The 17015-nt window shown below is 36.9% G+C and overlaps 1 protein-coding gene across 6 annotated transcripts in view; it reads left to right on the top strand.

The window, feature by feature from the left end:
• THEMIS (thymocyte selection associated) overlaps positions 1-17015 on the top strand; it is a 227920-nt gene that overhangs the window by 118668 nt on the left and 92237 nt on the right. For 5 of the 6 annotated variants that reach the window (XM_081526215.1, XM_081526212.1, XM_081526211.1 and 2 more), the window contains one exon: positions 4104-5152. In XM_081526215.1, the coding sequence (XP_081382341.1) occupies positions 4104-5152 (1049 nt within the window). Of the gene's footprint in view, positions 1-4103; positions 6505-6574; positions 7454-17015 lie in introns of those variants that run through there. The other variant, XR_014064340.1, reaches the window with a different exon arrangement.

Genomic DNA, 17015 nt, shown 5'->3' with positions numbered 1-17015 from the left:
TTGGGTGGACTTAGGGAGTTAGTGATGGACAGGGAGGCCTGGTGTGCTGCGATACATCGGGTCGCAAAGAGTCGTACACGACTGAGCAACTGAACTGAACTGAAACTATGAGGAGAGGCTAAAGGAAGATACAAATTCTTTTGACAAGGTTTGTTTGTCCAGAATTATCTTGGCTTTGACTCCCTGTTTAAATGTTTTCTTTTTTCTGGTATGGAGGACATCTTTAGCATGGAGTTTTTATCTCCTATTTTCAGGAAGAAAGGGGGTATTAGCATGTTCTTGAATCTGCTACTTTTGAAGTACATTTAGCTCAAAGTAATCCTTAAACCAAAGTGATATTTTGAGATGGCATCTTCCACCTTGACTTTTGAAGGATAATTTTTCCACATACAAAATTCTAGGTTGGTATTTTTTTTCTCTTTCAGTACTTTAATATACTGTTTACTATCTTTCTGCTTTCATGGTTTCTGAAGAGAAGTCCAATGTAGTTCTTAGCTTCCTTCATCCAAAGGAAAAAAGGTTTCATTTTTTTTTTTTTTCCTTCTGGCTTCTTTAACTTTTCTCTTTTCTTTGATTTTCTTTAGTTTGAATATGATATGTTTAGGTGTCAATTATTTGTGTTTACTAACTTCATTAATTTTGGAAAATTCTCAGCCATTATAACGTCATGATTGTGTCTTTTCTTTTTTCTTTTTTCCTTCTAACATTCCTCCCATGTGTGTATTATGCCTTTGGAATTGTCCTACTGGTCTTTGAAATTCTCAGTTGTTTTTCATTCTTTTTCTTTTCAGTTTGGGAAGTTTCTATTGACAGATCTTCAGACTCACTGATTCTTTCCTTAGCCATATATAGTTTATTAATGAACACATCAAAGTTATTCTTTCATTCTTTTCCCATGTTTTCAATTTCTAGCATTTCTTTGTGGTTATTTCCTAGAGTTTCCATCTCATTGCTTACATAGCTGTCTTTTCTTGCATTTTCTTCCATTAGAGCCCTTCGTATATTTATCATATTTAAATTGCCAATCATTTCAAAATCTCTTCCATGTCTGAGTCTAGTATTGATGCTTGCATTGTATGTGCAGACTCTTGTTTGCCTTTTAACATACCTTGGAATTTTTTTGTTGAAAGCTAGGCATGATGTATAGGATAAAAGAAATTGAGGTAAATAGGTCTTTAGTGTGAGTTTTTAAAATAGAAATTAGGCTGTGTTTGTTGGTTACTGTACCTGTAGGTGTCAGAAACTAACATTCTATGTAGTGTTCTAATTTATTATTTCCCCTGTTATCTTTCCCTAGAGACCCCTACTTAAATAGGGTCATAAATACCATTCTTTCCATTGTAATCTCCTGCTGTCATATATAAGTCTCCTTGATATGGTTGGTGAAGTGCAGGGGAGCTGAAGCATTCAATAATCCTGCAATTAAGTCTCGGTCTTTTACTGATCTTGCTTTCAGCATTTTCTCTCACATCTCTTTAGTGAGATAGAATGGTCATCGGATACTGGAGTTTGGTAATTCCCTTCCCACATCAGTTAGACTTTGTAAAACCCAAGTTGGCTAGGCTATAGCAAAATAGATTTTCTTAGATTTTTAAGGAGAAGTGAATGATCTGGATGTATTTCAAAATCGTTGCTTTCTCCTCACCCTGCCTAAAGCATGAGGGGATTTTTCTTAGAAGAATGAGCAACAGATAGATTAGGTTTGGGTTGGGAAGATCAGAATTTCAGTTTAAACATGTTAATTTTGAGACATCTTTTAGACACCCAAGTGGAGATCTTAAATAGATATTTGGAGTGCAGGAGAATTATTTGGCTAGAGATACACATTGGAGAATCATCAGCATACAGATGAGACTTAAAGACATACATGAGACTGTGAAAGATCATGTGGGTGTGAAAGTGGACAAAGAAAGGAGCAGAACCAAGAAACATTAAAAGGTATGTGTGTGTGTTGGGGGGGGTGGCGGGCAGTGTGTGGTGTGTAGAGGAGAAGGGACCAGCAAAAAAGTTGAGAAGAATGATAAGGAAATAAGTGAGAAAATTATGTAACAAAGAGTCAAATCTACTCTGTCAAATGCTTAGTTAGGTAGCATGGCCCATAGGTTTTCCCTGGCAATAAAAGCATCTTAAAGTATTAAGACAGTTCTTTCCCCACCGTACTCATTGTGCCCAAATTCAGATTGTGATCTAGCTTGCATTATGGTCTTTATGTTCAATTTAAAATCCTCAGAAACTCCTTAATGGCATCTATTCTACCAGTGTCAAGCTGTGCCCTCAACTTGAGAAATGACATAAGTCTGTGAACCCATCTAGTCCTAGCTCTATAATTCTTAAACACTGTTCATTTCAATTGAAATAAGTGTGATTTTAAAGTTTCTAAAACTATCTTGGGTTTCAGGGAAACCTGTGGCAACAATTTCAAAAGTTTGGGCTTACCAAATTTTATAAAATGAACTGATAAAGCTTTTTTTTTTTTTTTTAGCATTTCCTATTTTTTCTTTTTTAATGGAAAATCTTTGCAGTTTTTACTGACCTTCAACCTATAGACAACCACTGATTTTTTTTCTTTTTTATGTTCAAGAAAATAAAATAATACAATGTCATAGTGTGTGTTTTTAGGAACTCTCTTATGCAGCATGTACAAGTAATATGACACAAATTAGAGTTTTCAGATGATGTATAAACAGTAATATAAAATATATTAATATAGGTTATGTTTTATAAGAGAAAAATTCTGTCTTCCAAATAGTCCAAATTATTCATTTTCAAAAGCATACAGGGAAGAAAGAATATTGACAGAAGGGTGGCTAGACATACTGGAAAACAGCGGTAGATCATAAAAAGACTACAAAACATTGTGTTAGGAAATTTTCAAGAAAATACAAACCATTATAAAATCCTTTTAATATTAATGTAAAACATTATCTTTTGATGCAAGACCACCTGTAAGGATACTGTGTGGGACAGTATATGGAGAACAGATGATTTCAGGACAATATTTTAAGTGTCTCTGTGTCTCTGAGACAGTGGGCTCTTGGAAAAAATAAAGAGATTCATTATTCCCAGTGACACATTGGCAGAGAATACACTGGTAAGCACTCTGCCAGCAAACCTAGAATTCCTGAGTGGTCTTTTGACTGTAACATTCTGTACTACTCCTTTTCTATCTAGGTGTTAAGGTAGCACCAGCAGAGAAAGGAATAGTTTTCATGTTGGAAAAAGACTGCATTTTGGTATCCATTTCCACATATTAATTAATCTTGAGTACTTTATATCCCATGATTTTGCAAAACAGTTATACCCCATAGGATAGAATTTTGTATATAGAATGTATGTCTTGAGGCTTGTGCAGGAAGAATCTTACTTAAAATACCCGAACTTTCCTCTAAGATTATTTTACATACACTATCTGGACCGCAAAAATATGACGTAAAATGAGATAATAAATTTTCTGGAAAAACACACATACATTTAAACACATGTACATACATTCATGTATGTTATGTATGATAAAACTACAAAGATAAACAATGGAATAGTTAACACCAAAATCAGAGGAATGACTACTCTTAGGTTAAAGTGAGGAGGATATGATTTTAGTGACGTTTGTAGGGCTCCAAGATACTAGTTAATGTCCATTTCTAAAACTAGGCAGATTTGTGGATGTTGGTTTTATTTATAGTCTATTTCATTTTTAAATATACAAAAGGGAAAGTCATGCATAAGCAATGTTATATCATAAGCATCTGAGATTTTCTAATAAATTTATTTGTGTTACCTGGACTGAGTTTTTTTAACATTCTTTGAAGTGAAGTCACTCAGTCATGTACGACTCTTTGTGACCCCATGGACTGAAGTCTGCCAGGCTCCTCCATCCATGGGATTTTCCAGGCAAGAGTACTGGATTGGGTTGCCATTTCCTTAGAATATTTATTTAATTAGAGTATAGCAGCTTTATAAGGTTGTGTTAATTTTTTCTGCTGTACAGCAAAGTGAATCAGCCACATGTATACATATTTCCCCTCTTCCTTGGATTTCCTGGAGTGATTTTAATACTACTCCAGAGCAACATTTTGATGCAAAAAATGTCTTTTCTTTTTCAGTCCGAAAGGATATAGTCCGTATCCTCCCCAGTTTAGATGTTGAAGTCAAAGACATTACCGACAGCTATGATGCCAACTGGTTTCTTCAGGTGTTATCTACACAAGATCTTTATGAAATGACCAGTAAAGAGTTCCCCATAGTAGCTGAAGTCATAGAAGCGCCCCAAGGAAACCAGCTACCCATAAGCATTTTACAGCCTGGGAAAACCATTGTGATCCACAAAAAGTGCCAGGCATCAAAGATCTTGGCTTCAGAAATTAGAAGCAATTCCCCTAAAAGACACTTCTTGATCCCCACTACCTATAAAGGCAAATTCAAGCGGCGACCTCGAGAGTTCCCAACCGCCTATGACCTTGAGATAGCAAAGAGTGAAAAGGAGACTCTGCACGTGGTGGCCACCAAAGCCTTTCATTCCCCGTTTGAGGAGCTGTCATCTGTATCTGTCGGGGATGAGTTTCTAGTGCGTCACTCACAGACAACTGAAGTCCTCTGTGAAGGAATTAAAAAAGTGATGGATGTTCTGGCTTGTGAAAAAATCCTTAAAAATTCCCATGAGGCAGCACTGCTCCCTTTGTACATGGACGGAGGTTTTGTAGAGGTGATCCACGATAAGAAACTGTACCAGATTTCCGAGCTTTGTGCACAGTTCCGCTTACCCTTCAATGTGAAGGTGTCTGTGAGAGATCTTAATATTGCAAAAGACATTTTGGCTGCTACACCAGGACTACAGTTGGAGGAATCTATCACTAACTCTTATCTACTCATAAGTGACTTTGCCAACCCCAAGGAGTGCTGGGAAATTCCTGTTGGTCGCATGAATATGACTGTTCAGTTAGTTAATAATTTTTCTGGGGATCCAGGATCACTTCTAGTCAGTACTCTGGTCGAAGAGATCACTGAAGAACAGTATTACATGATACGGAGATATGAAAGCTCTTTCTTGCACCCCCCACCTCGCCCTCCGAAACATCCCTCAGTGGAGAAAATAGAGTTAACTCCGCTAAGCTTAGCAAAAGAAAAGACAGTGGATCTGCCCAAGTCTCCCAAGGTAAGGCTATGATTTTGCAGTTTTTCCTCTTGAGCGTTTTCCTGGAGGCAGTTTATTTCAAGTCTCTTCTGAATCTGGTTTTTGCTTACTTCTCTTCCTTTCAAGCCATATTTGAAATGAGCCTTTCTGATGCACAGTAGATGACTGAACATCAACAGAGCATAAGCTGTTACAGCATTTTGTATTTTGATGCTTCACCAGTAGATGTGACAAGAAGTTTAAGAATTAGAAATAGCAGGGATGGCACTTGATTATGATGACCCAAATTGCTGTTTCCATGGGTTTTGTTAATTAGCAATGGTTTATAAGGTGCCTCAGAAGCAAATCTCTTTTATTTTGGAAGAGCTGTTCATTTTTTTCTAGGTGGAGTTGTTTTAATTCTACATCCAGGAAATGAGCACACAATAAACCCCCTTCTTCTGGGGGTGGGGTACCAGTAGCAGGCGTCTATGACACATGTCTTCATTTTGTTTTATGTGCAGAAAGATGCAAAAGTATCTTGGCAGAACTGTGTGAGAATATGGGCATCTGCCCACATTCTGCCTGTCTGAGAACTGTCATCCTTAACAGTTCTTTTGAAAAACAAAATCAATAAAATTGCAGACAGTATGAGATCATTATAGAATCGACAACTCCATAACCACTCTAAAGATTTTGGGAGGGGAGGGGTTTCAGCTTCATTTTCTCTGAAAGTTTTTGCCTCTTAGAGACCACCTGCTGAGTGCCTGGAAATCACTTACCCCTACACCAGGGAGCTCAGGTCCTTCATCTGGCCGGCAGTGGTTCTCTGGTGTGTGGAGAGAGTGCATTCTGGTCTGGCAGATGTTGAGCTAGCAGCTTGGGGAAACAAAGCAATTAGTAAAACAAAGAGAGATGCTGTGTTTACTCTCTATACTCAGGAATGATAGCAGCCTTAGGCTTCAAGGATGTGGGTATGGAAATACTTTTACTTCTACATTTCAAAGATTGCATTCTGATTGTTTGCTGGGGAAATCCAATAAAGATCTTCAAACTCATCTTCAGGAAAAGATAAAACCAGCAGAAATTTCCTTTCCAGTAAATCAATTTTGAAGGAGTCGTTTTGAAATTAAACTGTTTCCAAATAATGTTGATTAACAGGCTGCTAAACATGAAGAATGTCTGGCTTCTCCTGTTTAATATATTTTTATTACTGAATCAAATGATGTGAGAGATGGAATGCTGTTCTCATTTTTAGTGGGAAGCAGAAGAAAGTCCCATCCCCCTGCCACCACCCTCTCACCCGCTATGCCTATACCTAAGCCTATGTCTATGCCTAAGCCTCCAGAACTGTTGAATACACTACACTGGAAAGCAAAAGAGACTTGGCACATGTACTTAAAATTAAGGACTTTGAGATGAGATTAACCTGGATCATTCAGGTGGGTCCAAGTTAATCACAAGAGTCCTTAAAATATCTTTCTCACTTGAGGTCAGGGTCAGAGAGAGATGTGACTGCAGAAGGACATTAGAGAGGTGGAGTATCTCTGCCTTGGTGGATGGAGGCAGGAATCATTAAGGCAAGGAATGCAGGTGGTCTCTAGAAGCTAGAAGGACAAGAAAGCTTTCTTCCCTAGAGCCTCCAAAAAGTTCCTTAACTGGTTAATGTAAATAGGGGTTTCCCTGAGTTCTGTGAGCCACTCTAGCAAATTAATGGAACCCAAGGATGGGATTCTGGGGACTTCTGATTTGTAACTGTCAGACAGAAGCTGTCAATAACCTGGGGACCTACTACTTGCAACTGGCATCTGAAGTGGGCAGCAGTCCTGTGGGACTGAGCCCTTAAACTGTGTTGTTTTGCTGCCAAAGTGAGTTTTCCCTTCCTTTTTCCTTTTAATGAAAGTATGAGTTCATGTACCTTTGGAGAATCTAAGGGTACACTAGGATTCAGGGGTGATTAGAGACAGAATGTAGAACACAGCCAGAGTGGGCCTTCGTTTTCATCAAACATTGGACACAAGTTGTGACAGTTCCTGCATCTCATAGTTTTATCACTACAGAAGAATGTAATTTCTTTGTTTGGTTCCAGTTTTTAAAAGGAGAAGGAGTTTGGATCACATGCCCATCTCCTGTTTCAATCAACTCATTGATTGTCCCAACTACAGCCAGGATTGGTGGGGAAGGGAATGACAACGAGTTGTCTCAAATAATAGAAATATGGGAGCAGTATGTGAAGGTCTAGAGATATAAAAGAGTAGGTGCCTATTACAAGAAGGAGGGAAAAGACAAAAAATCCCTAAACTACTAAGAAAGCATTTGTAGAAAAAAATAAATTAAAAAAAATTTCAATGCCCTTTGAAAGAATATCGAATGAAAATGATCTATGTGCTTTATTAGGAAAGAAACACAAAGCAATAATGTTGTGTCGAGGTTACTGCTTAGAAAACCTTCCAGTCCTCCTCCTATGTTTCTTAACAGGATACTGATGAACAGTCAGATAAAGGTCTGGAAGGGTCAGGAATTTCTGGGGTATACAGTACTATCCTTCTGGTGTATGGACTGAAAGTTCTCTGAAGTCTGTATTTTGGGGAATTTTATGGACGTTTCCTCTTGTAAGCATGAACAATTACTAACTCCTCTTCCAGTCCCTCTCCTCTAGAGCATGGGGATTAGGCCTGAAAATTCCAAGCTTCTAATTATGGCTTGGTGTTTCTTCTGGTGACCAGCCCCCATCCAAGAGCCATCTGAGAATCTACCCAGAGTCACCTTATTATAACAAAAGGCACTCCTATTGATAGCTTATGGTGAAGAATGTGAAATTCGTGACCTCCAAAGAAGATTTAGCTTTGGGATCAGACACCAGGCTTGATCATTCAGGATCTTGTGTGGCAGAAGTTTATTACAGTGAAAAAGGACAGAGAACACTTCTGACATAGACATCAGAAGGGGAACAGAGAGTGCCTCCCTCTCTAGTCTTATCAAGACCTTACATACTTTTAGAGCCATTCCCACAAGATACATCTTAAATTAACAAGATTAGAACTAACAATAGAAAGGTCTTACAAGACCCACCCCCACAAGATAACAAGATTAGTCAGAAGGTTCTTGTTAAGGAGGAGAAATAATATACATTGTTACTATATAATCATTAGAAGTGAAGTTTCCACCCCATGGAATTCTCCAGGCCAGAATACTGGTAGCCATTCCCTTCTCCAGGAGATCTTCCCAACCCAGGGATCAACTCAGGTCTCCTGCACTGCAGGCAGATTCTTTACCAGCTGAGCCACAAGGGAAGCTCATTAGTACAGAGCTTAAGGAAAAACATACCCTTGAGCAAGATGAGTTTTGTTGTGCTCTGGGCTTAAAGAAAATAATGTCTTATGTGACTAAGACAAACCATTGTAGAAAAAAAAAGTTTGTCCTTTTCTCCTCCTTGAGAGCCATGTAACTCTTTCTCCTCCTCGAGGGTCTCAGACTCCTTCCTCCTTGAGGGCCCAGGAGTCTTTATCAACCTACCTAAGAATTAACTCTCTCACTATCACACAGAAAATTCCAGGAGATTTAGAAACCCTGTGTCAGGAGCTGGGGTCAAAGACCAAATATTAGAAAAGAAGATGTTCCTAGTATCTTTTCACCTAGGAATTTACAAGGACTACAGGAGTTCTGTGCCAAGAACCAGGAGCAGAGATCAGTGCATATGTTTTCTTTTATCACCAGCTGCTAAACTAAAACAAATGCTATCTTCGATTAAGTTCATACATGTAGGATTCCAGATCAAATTAATAATTCCTAACTGTTTATTCAATTTTCAGACCCCAGGTCGACTCTGTGTCTAGTTTTGAGTCACACTTCTAAACAATGTTGATTAACTGAACTTTGTTAAGATGTTAAGAGTTATTTGTTAAGCTGTTAAAAGGTCCGCAAGTCATTTTCTTCTGTGAATGATTGAGGAAACTGAGTGACAGTCTAAACTTGAATGACTTCGTGCTAGATGATGTTAGTTATTTTATAATTGAAACAGCTAGCAAAGAGTGCATTCTTATTTTCCATTGCGACATTGGTTGAGAGTGAAAGGAAGGACATTTTGGTGTAATTTGTTGGAACTTATTTCTTGGCCCTGAAAAGGGCTCAGCAGAAGCTAGGAAACCCTAGGTCAGTGGTGTCATCAAGAGATACCTGCTTGATGGAAAGTTTATCAGTCAATTGAGAGTCTATAATTCTTCATGATTAGTTTCATCATTTCTGGTGTGGTCAATAAAGAGCTATATTTTCTCTGAAATCAGTTTAAAATACCAGAATATGCTCTAATTTACCTGTGTTCAGATCTACTGACCCCCTCATTTTCAACATTTTTTCTCACCATGAAGATAGGACTTTACTCAGTATATTATTTTTGGAATTTAAACAGAAACTCTGTCAGTTTCTGCATAATGTACTTGAAAAATCTAGCAACCAACCATTTCTTATTATCACAATGTCATCCTTTCACATATTTCTTTCATATTTCTTCTGATATCTGCATTAAAGCTCTTCTATGTATGCTTTTGAATGGATTGGATAAGATTTTAAAAAAATATTTGTAGGCAGAAAGCAGCCATTGAAAGGAAGCCTCGAAGATTTTGGATTGTATGTCGAATAGTGCCTTAAATTCAGATAATAATTTGTAAGGGTTATTTGGAGTTTAACTATTCAAACTGACTTGAGTCATTAAAATACCATATTAGATATGTAGGGAAGAATATTAGATCCTTCACTGTATAGTTTACTTTTGCCTTCCGTTGGTCCTTAGCTTTACAAGATCATTTCTTGTACTGTTAATAATAGAATAGTTGTATAGGCTGTCTAATAGTAAGAAATTAAATATACACGGTGTTAGTCAGATTCACTTGTGATAGGTATCCATTGTCAGTTATGAACTCTACACTTCACCTAAGAAGTTTAGAAATTAAGACTCTCTTAGGATAGTTTATAGGAGCTAGAATATTATAGAATTGTTTCCCAAGGTGAGATTGTCAACTGTTCTCTAATACCTAACTAAGAAAGCACTCAGCTGTAGCAGAAATTTGAGAATTGTGGTTTGTGTGTAAGCTGGGCAGATGAGTTGGGGGATGGATTTCAATAGAAATGACAGCACATCTCCAGGCCCATGAAGTCTTACACTGTAAGATTCTGTTGTTGTTTTTTAAATGTGATAGTTCAGTGTTTGGAAGAATAAGATTTGTAGTCTGGGGAAAAAAAAAAGGGATGAGAATGCACCAAGCAACCTTTCAAATTTCCTCCTAGGTTTATACCAATGAAACAATAGTGTCTTTAAGATTTGTGCATTCTGATACTTAATCAGATGAAAACAATGTTATAAAGTGATTAAATGTTATAAAGCAATTAAATAAATTAAGCTGGGCCTAAAATTCTGTTCTAAATAGGAGTGTTGTGGAGTAAACTCTCCTTCTCTGATGGTTAGTTTCTCTGTCAGAAGTAGTTTCAGATAGTTTGAAAGAGCATATCCTCACTGGGGTTTTGCCTGTCGTGAATATATACGGCTATGACTTCTGAGTGCCACATAGGAGAAATGTAACTTCTGTATTCTGATGAAAAAGCCTATAACCAGATAGAAAAACAAACCTTTGGTTGAAAGATGAGATATTCTACTCCTTTGGAGACTGCATCTGGGACCAGAAATCTTGCCTTTCACTAACTCTGTTTGGCCATTTAATGCCCAAGTGTCCACTTTGCTGCTAGAATGTCTAGATTTCTGTCAGACAAGAACACCCATAGGAGACATTAAGGCAAAGAGCAGGGGAGGCAGTTATGGCAAGGTACTATGAACTGAGCAGAAAACAAACCCTGTACCAGAATTAGAGTGAGAGCTGAAAAAGGCAGAAGGAAAGCAATCGTTTCTGGGAGGTGCAGAGAGAGAACACTTCAACAGCTGCTGCTGGGTGCAGAGACTCATTTCTGATCTGGTGTGACAGAGTGGCTGAAAAGTGTTCAAGAAACCCACACTCCTAGGCTAAATCTAGATCTTTAGAGACATCCACTCATTTGTCATCCGTAGAATTTAGTCACAAAGGATGTGATTTGTCTTTGTTTTTGTTAACCTGATGGGGTGTAAAGACATTGAGTGGGTTTGTAACCAACACTGCACTTCTGAAGACTGATGTCTTAGTGTGTCCTCTGGTTCTAACATAGAAGCTTTAAGTCTATTTCGCTGTGAATAAAGAAAATTAATGTCAGCCATTTTCAAAGACCAAAAGCAAGGAATGTGAAATATAGACATACTTAAGAAATTGGGGATTTAAATCGAATAACAAGGAAAATAAAGGGAATCTATGATCTTCCTTTAAAAAGACAAATTTTAACTGTGAGATACAGTTTCAGTGTATGTTAGCAGATATTTGAGCTTTTATTAGGGCCATAGAACATACAGATCAGTACATGATGGTTTTTGAGTTCCCTGCAGTTTGTAGTCTAGTAAATGGCTTTAGCCTGTAAATAGCCAACTATAGTAGGAAGAAGTGAAAAAGATGGGAGAATCAGGCAAAGAATGAATAAAGGAAGTGCTGGGTTGAAAATGAGCCAAACCCAATTTCCAGCTGAAACTTTGCAGGTAGAAATCTGCGCCCAATGGGTAGCACAGAATATTTATAAGTACTTTTTGTGCTGTTGGATGTGGGAGAGTAATCAGAACTTTTAAAACTTTCCTCTGGTTATGACACATGAATACTTCTAGCCAAATAGCCAAAGAATGGTTTGAATGAATTTAAAATGAAAAGTAATTGGGTAAAGTAAGACATTAGAAAACATTGTCCAATTTTAAGGGAATTGCAAGCAAAAAATAAGCAAGCTGTCAAACTAATAGTAAAATACTATTTTTTTCTAAGGGGTTTTTGTCCAGAAAACATTGTTTACATTCCAGGATGGTTGAAGTACACTCCTGCTTAGAAATACTTGAACAAACCAAAAATTTGGCCAACTTTGAGCTTTCTGCCAACTGAGAATGCTCTCACTGGGTGAATGAGAAAGAGCTGATGAGAAACATTGATTAATACTGTTCCTTGCTTCTCTCTCCCATCTGTGGAGTCAAGAAGTAAAATACCACCAAATAGGTGATCACTATATTTTCAGTGTTAGTAGTAAAGTTCCACAAAAATGTAAATTAAAAAATATTTATTTTTCCAGTAGATTTGCAAAATGATTAAATGAAATTTGGAATAAATTGTTTCACTTTAGATTTTTGGCATTTACAAAGGCTTTTCACTTTCTTAAATGTCCATAACCTGGATACCCCTATTTAGACTTGAGCAACCTTAGGAGAAGAATCAGCAGTTTGGAATGTTCAGTGCACAATTTGTATAAAGGGAAGGCATTTGAATTGCCAACTTCCTATAATCTATGTAGTGAGTTTAGTGCCTGGAATCATTAAGTTATGCGTGGGCTCACTAGATAGTTAACTGCTGCTTTTTGAGTTTGCTACCTTCATTTTCTTCTAAAATTTTGAAAAATCCAAGGAGCAGGTGGAGAAACCTAGAGAGGGTAAGCTCCAAATGACTTTGCAGTTTCCAAATGGATTCATATGATTTTTCTCATTACTATATTTATCAGTTCTGAATTTATTTTAAAATAAAAACCTTGCCTAGAAAAAATTGATAAAGCATAAGCTATATATTTGAGCAAATACATTTCTTGCAAGTCAACCATTATTTTTAATTACTGATGTCAGACCTACATAAATAAGGACATATGCTTTGCTTTGCAAACCAAATTTCCTGCATAAATGCTAAGATAGAAACTAAGCATAAGATGGTTCTGAAAGAATGTATAAAGATAGGCTTCCAAAAATTAGTATTTCTCTAAAAATTTATAGAGAAAGAAATGATTCATATAAATGCATTATTTAAGGGCAAACTTTCAGCCAGCCTTTTGCAGCATTAAATTCTTTTACATTATACTTCATCCAGACTACCTTCAATATGATCACGATGTCATGGTCATGATCATTATGATGAAAAATACTTCTAAAAACACAAGTTGCTTTTAGCTGTCTTGTAGGACACACCATTATTTAAGATGTTTACCATGACCAATTACATAACTAATTTTAAATCTGATGAGAAGAGGAAAAAATTAGGGGAAATCTTATAAAATCAGAAGGCCATTGACTAAAACTTAGCCAAATGGAGTAATTTTATATATCAAAGACCACAAGAACTATATAATAAGTCTATAGTTATTTGTTGTTATTGTTTTGTCGCTAAATCATGTCTGACTCTTTGTGACCCCATGGACTGTAGCCCACCAGGCTCCTCTGTCCTTGGGATTTCTCGGGCAAGAATACTGGAGTGAGTTGCAATTTCCTTCTCCAGGGGATCTTCCCGATCCAGGGGTCAAACCCACGTCTCCTGCATTGGCAGATGGATTCCTTACCACTGAGTCACCAGGGAAGCCCACCTATAGGTATTTATGCAGATACAAAATGTAAAAGGGTCGATTGTAAAATTATGGAGTTAGACAATATATTGTGTAGGAAATAAGAATGGAATTTTAACTTGTGACATTATGCTTATTTAGATCACTAAACTTTATATACCACTTGTCCTTAAGAGAAGTTTGTTGTTGTTTTCAAATGCTTTCCAAATACTAACTAATGTTTAAAGTGTGCAATCACTAGTTATGAGATAGGATAAAACACAAAGTCATGAGAGATGTGTTCCTTTAGTTGTTATCCAAGGATAGGAATTGCCCTACCCACACTATTTTTCTCCTCTTTGTCTCTGGTTCCAGCTTCTTCTCTGAGCTATAATCATTTCTGCTTTTTCCCTTCACACTAGACACTTCAGCCAAATTCTCTCTCACATGGTTGTCAAGCATACTGTATTCAGGCAGTCTATGTTGCAGACAACCTCAGTCTGTATCAATAATTTAAAAACCCTCCTGCTTATACCTCTGTTGCTGGCATTATGCTAGGTGTTTTCATGTATTATCTTATTTAGTCCTTCACACTTTTTCATGAAATGAATCTTGATATTTTTTGCAGGGGAGGTAATTGAGACTGAGAAGTATGTAATGGTTGTGGTTCCAAGTGGTGTTCAGGTTGCCAAATTTTATGGTCAATCTTTAGTGCTCATATTATTTAGATACTAAGCAGTAAATGCCACAGTTCAATACCCCCTACTTTTTGGAATTTTTTCTTCATTTTCTGGAAATGAATACCCTACCAGTTTTCTTATGCTGCAGGGGTCGAATTTTTTTTTTGAGGTCCTTGCTGGTTCTTCCTCTGGTCTTCAGATCTAAGTGTTCAAGTGCCTTGGAACTCAATTCTTACTCTCTTCTCTATCCATGCTCAGTCTTTAAGTTCCTGCTTATACTCACAATTTCTTATTTTATACATATAAAATGACTCTCAGTAAAGTCATCATATATATGGATTTATTAAAGAATGAAACTGGAAATGATCCCGTTTTTTTTTTTTTTTTATCTATTTAAATGTGCTTGGATATCAGCTTTTTAAGGAAAGTTCAGTCTTTGAGAGATGCCAGCCTCTACCAGTATGTCTGGTCTGTAGCAATTATACACTTTTCATGTACCTCTAGAAGACATCAAAGGACAAGGAAGTGGTGACATGAGGAAAGACACTTTCTTCTAGCATTTCACTCTTATAAATATGGGTTTATCATGCTCAGAATTTTTCTTTCCTGATCCAGTAATGAGAAAAAGCTGGAGAATACCTTAAGTTATTTAAGATGTTAGAAATTTAGGGAAGACCTAAGGCCATTGCTGGCATGATCAGAAGGTTCTTTGGTGACAATTCAGATTTAGCTGAAATAAATTTCAGGAACTAAAACTAAGGCTAGGACTTGGATTAAGAATTTTGAAATTTCCCATCAAGTTGGTGATAACACAGATCCAGAGAGAATAGGAAGCCTTTTATTCATTAAGGGAGCTATGGACCTATACAAAGAAAAAGACTAGTAAGGATTAATGAGTTATGGATCTCAAAAAATATTCTTAATAAGTCAAGAAAAATCAGAGCATATTACAGCTGCATAGATAAAAACTAGAACTATATAACTGCAATAAAAGATTGAGGAAAAAGATTTAAAAATCTACTGATTTGAATTTCTTTAAATATTACTTTAATTGTACATTGTGCATACAGTGCTTAAAGTTATTTATATCAATAATTATTCTAAAATGTTAAAAATAATTATTATAATTGTTTACAGTTATTTTAGTTCCATATATATATAAAGCCTTAATTATGTGCCACTTACTGTGATCAGCAATGGAGACATAGCAGGTGAATGAAATATAGTATCTGTGCTCAGTGGACTTTCTGTACAATGGATTAGACATAGGAAAACAGACAATTACAGTATGGAAATTGAAAAGTCCTGTTTGTAGGCCAGTATTGGGATTTGCAAGACAACTTATTAAAATCTCCTCTCGAAATGTGGGCTCCCCAGGTGGCTCAGTGGTAAAGAATTCCCCTGCCATTGAAGGAGACAGAGGAGATGGGAGTTCGATCTTTGTGTCTGGAAGATCCCCTGGGAGGATATGGCAACCCGTTACAGTATTCTTGCCTGGAAAATCCCATGGACAGGAGCCTGGTGGGCAGTCAATGGAGTCAGAGTCGGACACAACTTAATGATTGAGCATGTACACACACAATGAAATGTGGGATTGAGCTCAGAAAAGGATATTTAATGACTCGGTTGAAATATGTAATTTTGGACATGTAGAAATAGTCAGATGTCAAGTGATGTTTAGAGTGATTTAGCCAAAAAAAAAAAAATCCTGTGTTGGCCATAGTGTGGAGACATAACCTTATCAAGATCTGTTGTTGTTCACTCACTCAGGCGTGTCCAACTCTTTGCGACCCCATGGACTGCAGCATGCCAGGCTTCCCTGTCCTTCACTATATCCCAGATTTGCTCAAACTCATGTCCATTGAGTCGTCTCCTGGATCCTCATATGAGGATCTAGGAGAAGCTTAAAATGTCTGTAGCACAGTGTAATAATAGGAAGGTAGAGGACCAAAGAGGGTTAGGATATAAGAGGTGAATCATTACCAAGTTTCTTAGGTCAGGGCTCCAAGTTGTTCAGTTTATTTCTGTATCACTCTGTCACAGATGGAGAATGAGACTTTCTCAGAATCAGCATACTAGATTTCCTGCCACACCGCATGTTTCCACAGGTCAGAACTCAGTTTTCATGTTACTTGACCTACCCTTTGCCTATTTCTGTCATCAGGTCCACATGATTGTGGACCCCTTTCTTCTTACCTAATTTCCTAAGGATTGTTCCCATGTTCTTACAAACCTCACCACCATTCCTTATCTCTCCTACTTTTAGTCATTTTTTTTTTTTTTTGGTTTTGTTTTTTCAAGAGGTACTTTATTTTGTTATTTTGAAGTCTCCTTTGACAATAACCTTTGGTGCTCATTAAACCCACAGCTTTGACTTTTAGCCTAGGATTTGAAACAAACTAGTTCTCATTTTCTCCTTATCTTCCTAACTTTTAAAAAGAAATACTATACTTTAGTGTTTTAGTACACCACAAAAATGAAGGAAAAAAAATCAGTTGTATTCCACATTAAAAAAAAACAGACTGGTTCTTTCTAAACTGCTCTGTATTTTAAGGAATTTGGATTTTCTAAAAGGAAAAAAATGGAGGCTATTGTAGGCGCCCCAGGTGGGAAATAACAATAAAATTTCTATTTTAGACACAAAACATCTAATAAAGACAAGTTTATAGAGACAGAAAACAGAGAAATGGTTGCCTAGGGTGGTGGGTAGGAGTAGAAATGAAATGCAAACAGACAGCATAAAGGAACTTTCTGGGTGATGAAAAAGTTCTAAAACTGGATTTTGGCAATAGTTGCACAACTCTATAAATTTAGTAAAC

This window comes from Giraffa tippelskirchi, chromosome 9 (genome assembly GCF_054371585.1).
Source record: "Giraffa tippelskirchi isolate mGirTip1 chromosome 9, T2T-mGirTip1v1.2.pri, whole genome shotgun sequence".
In the NCBI taxonomy this organism is placed as follows: domain Eukaryota; kingdom Metazoa; phylum Chordata; class Mammalia; order Artiodactyla; family Giraffidae; genus Giraffa; species Giraffa tippelskirchi.
Note: the sequence above shows the minus strand (reverse complement) of the source record. Positions and strands in the feature narration are given on the sequence as shown.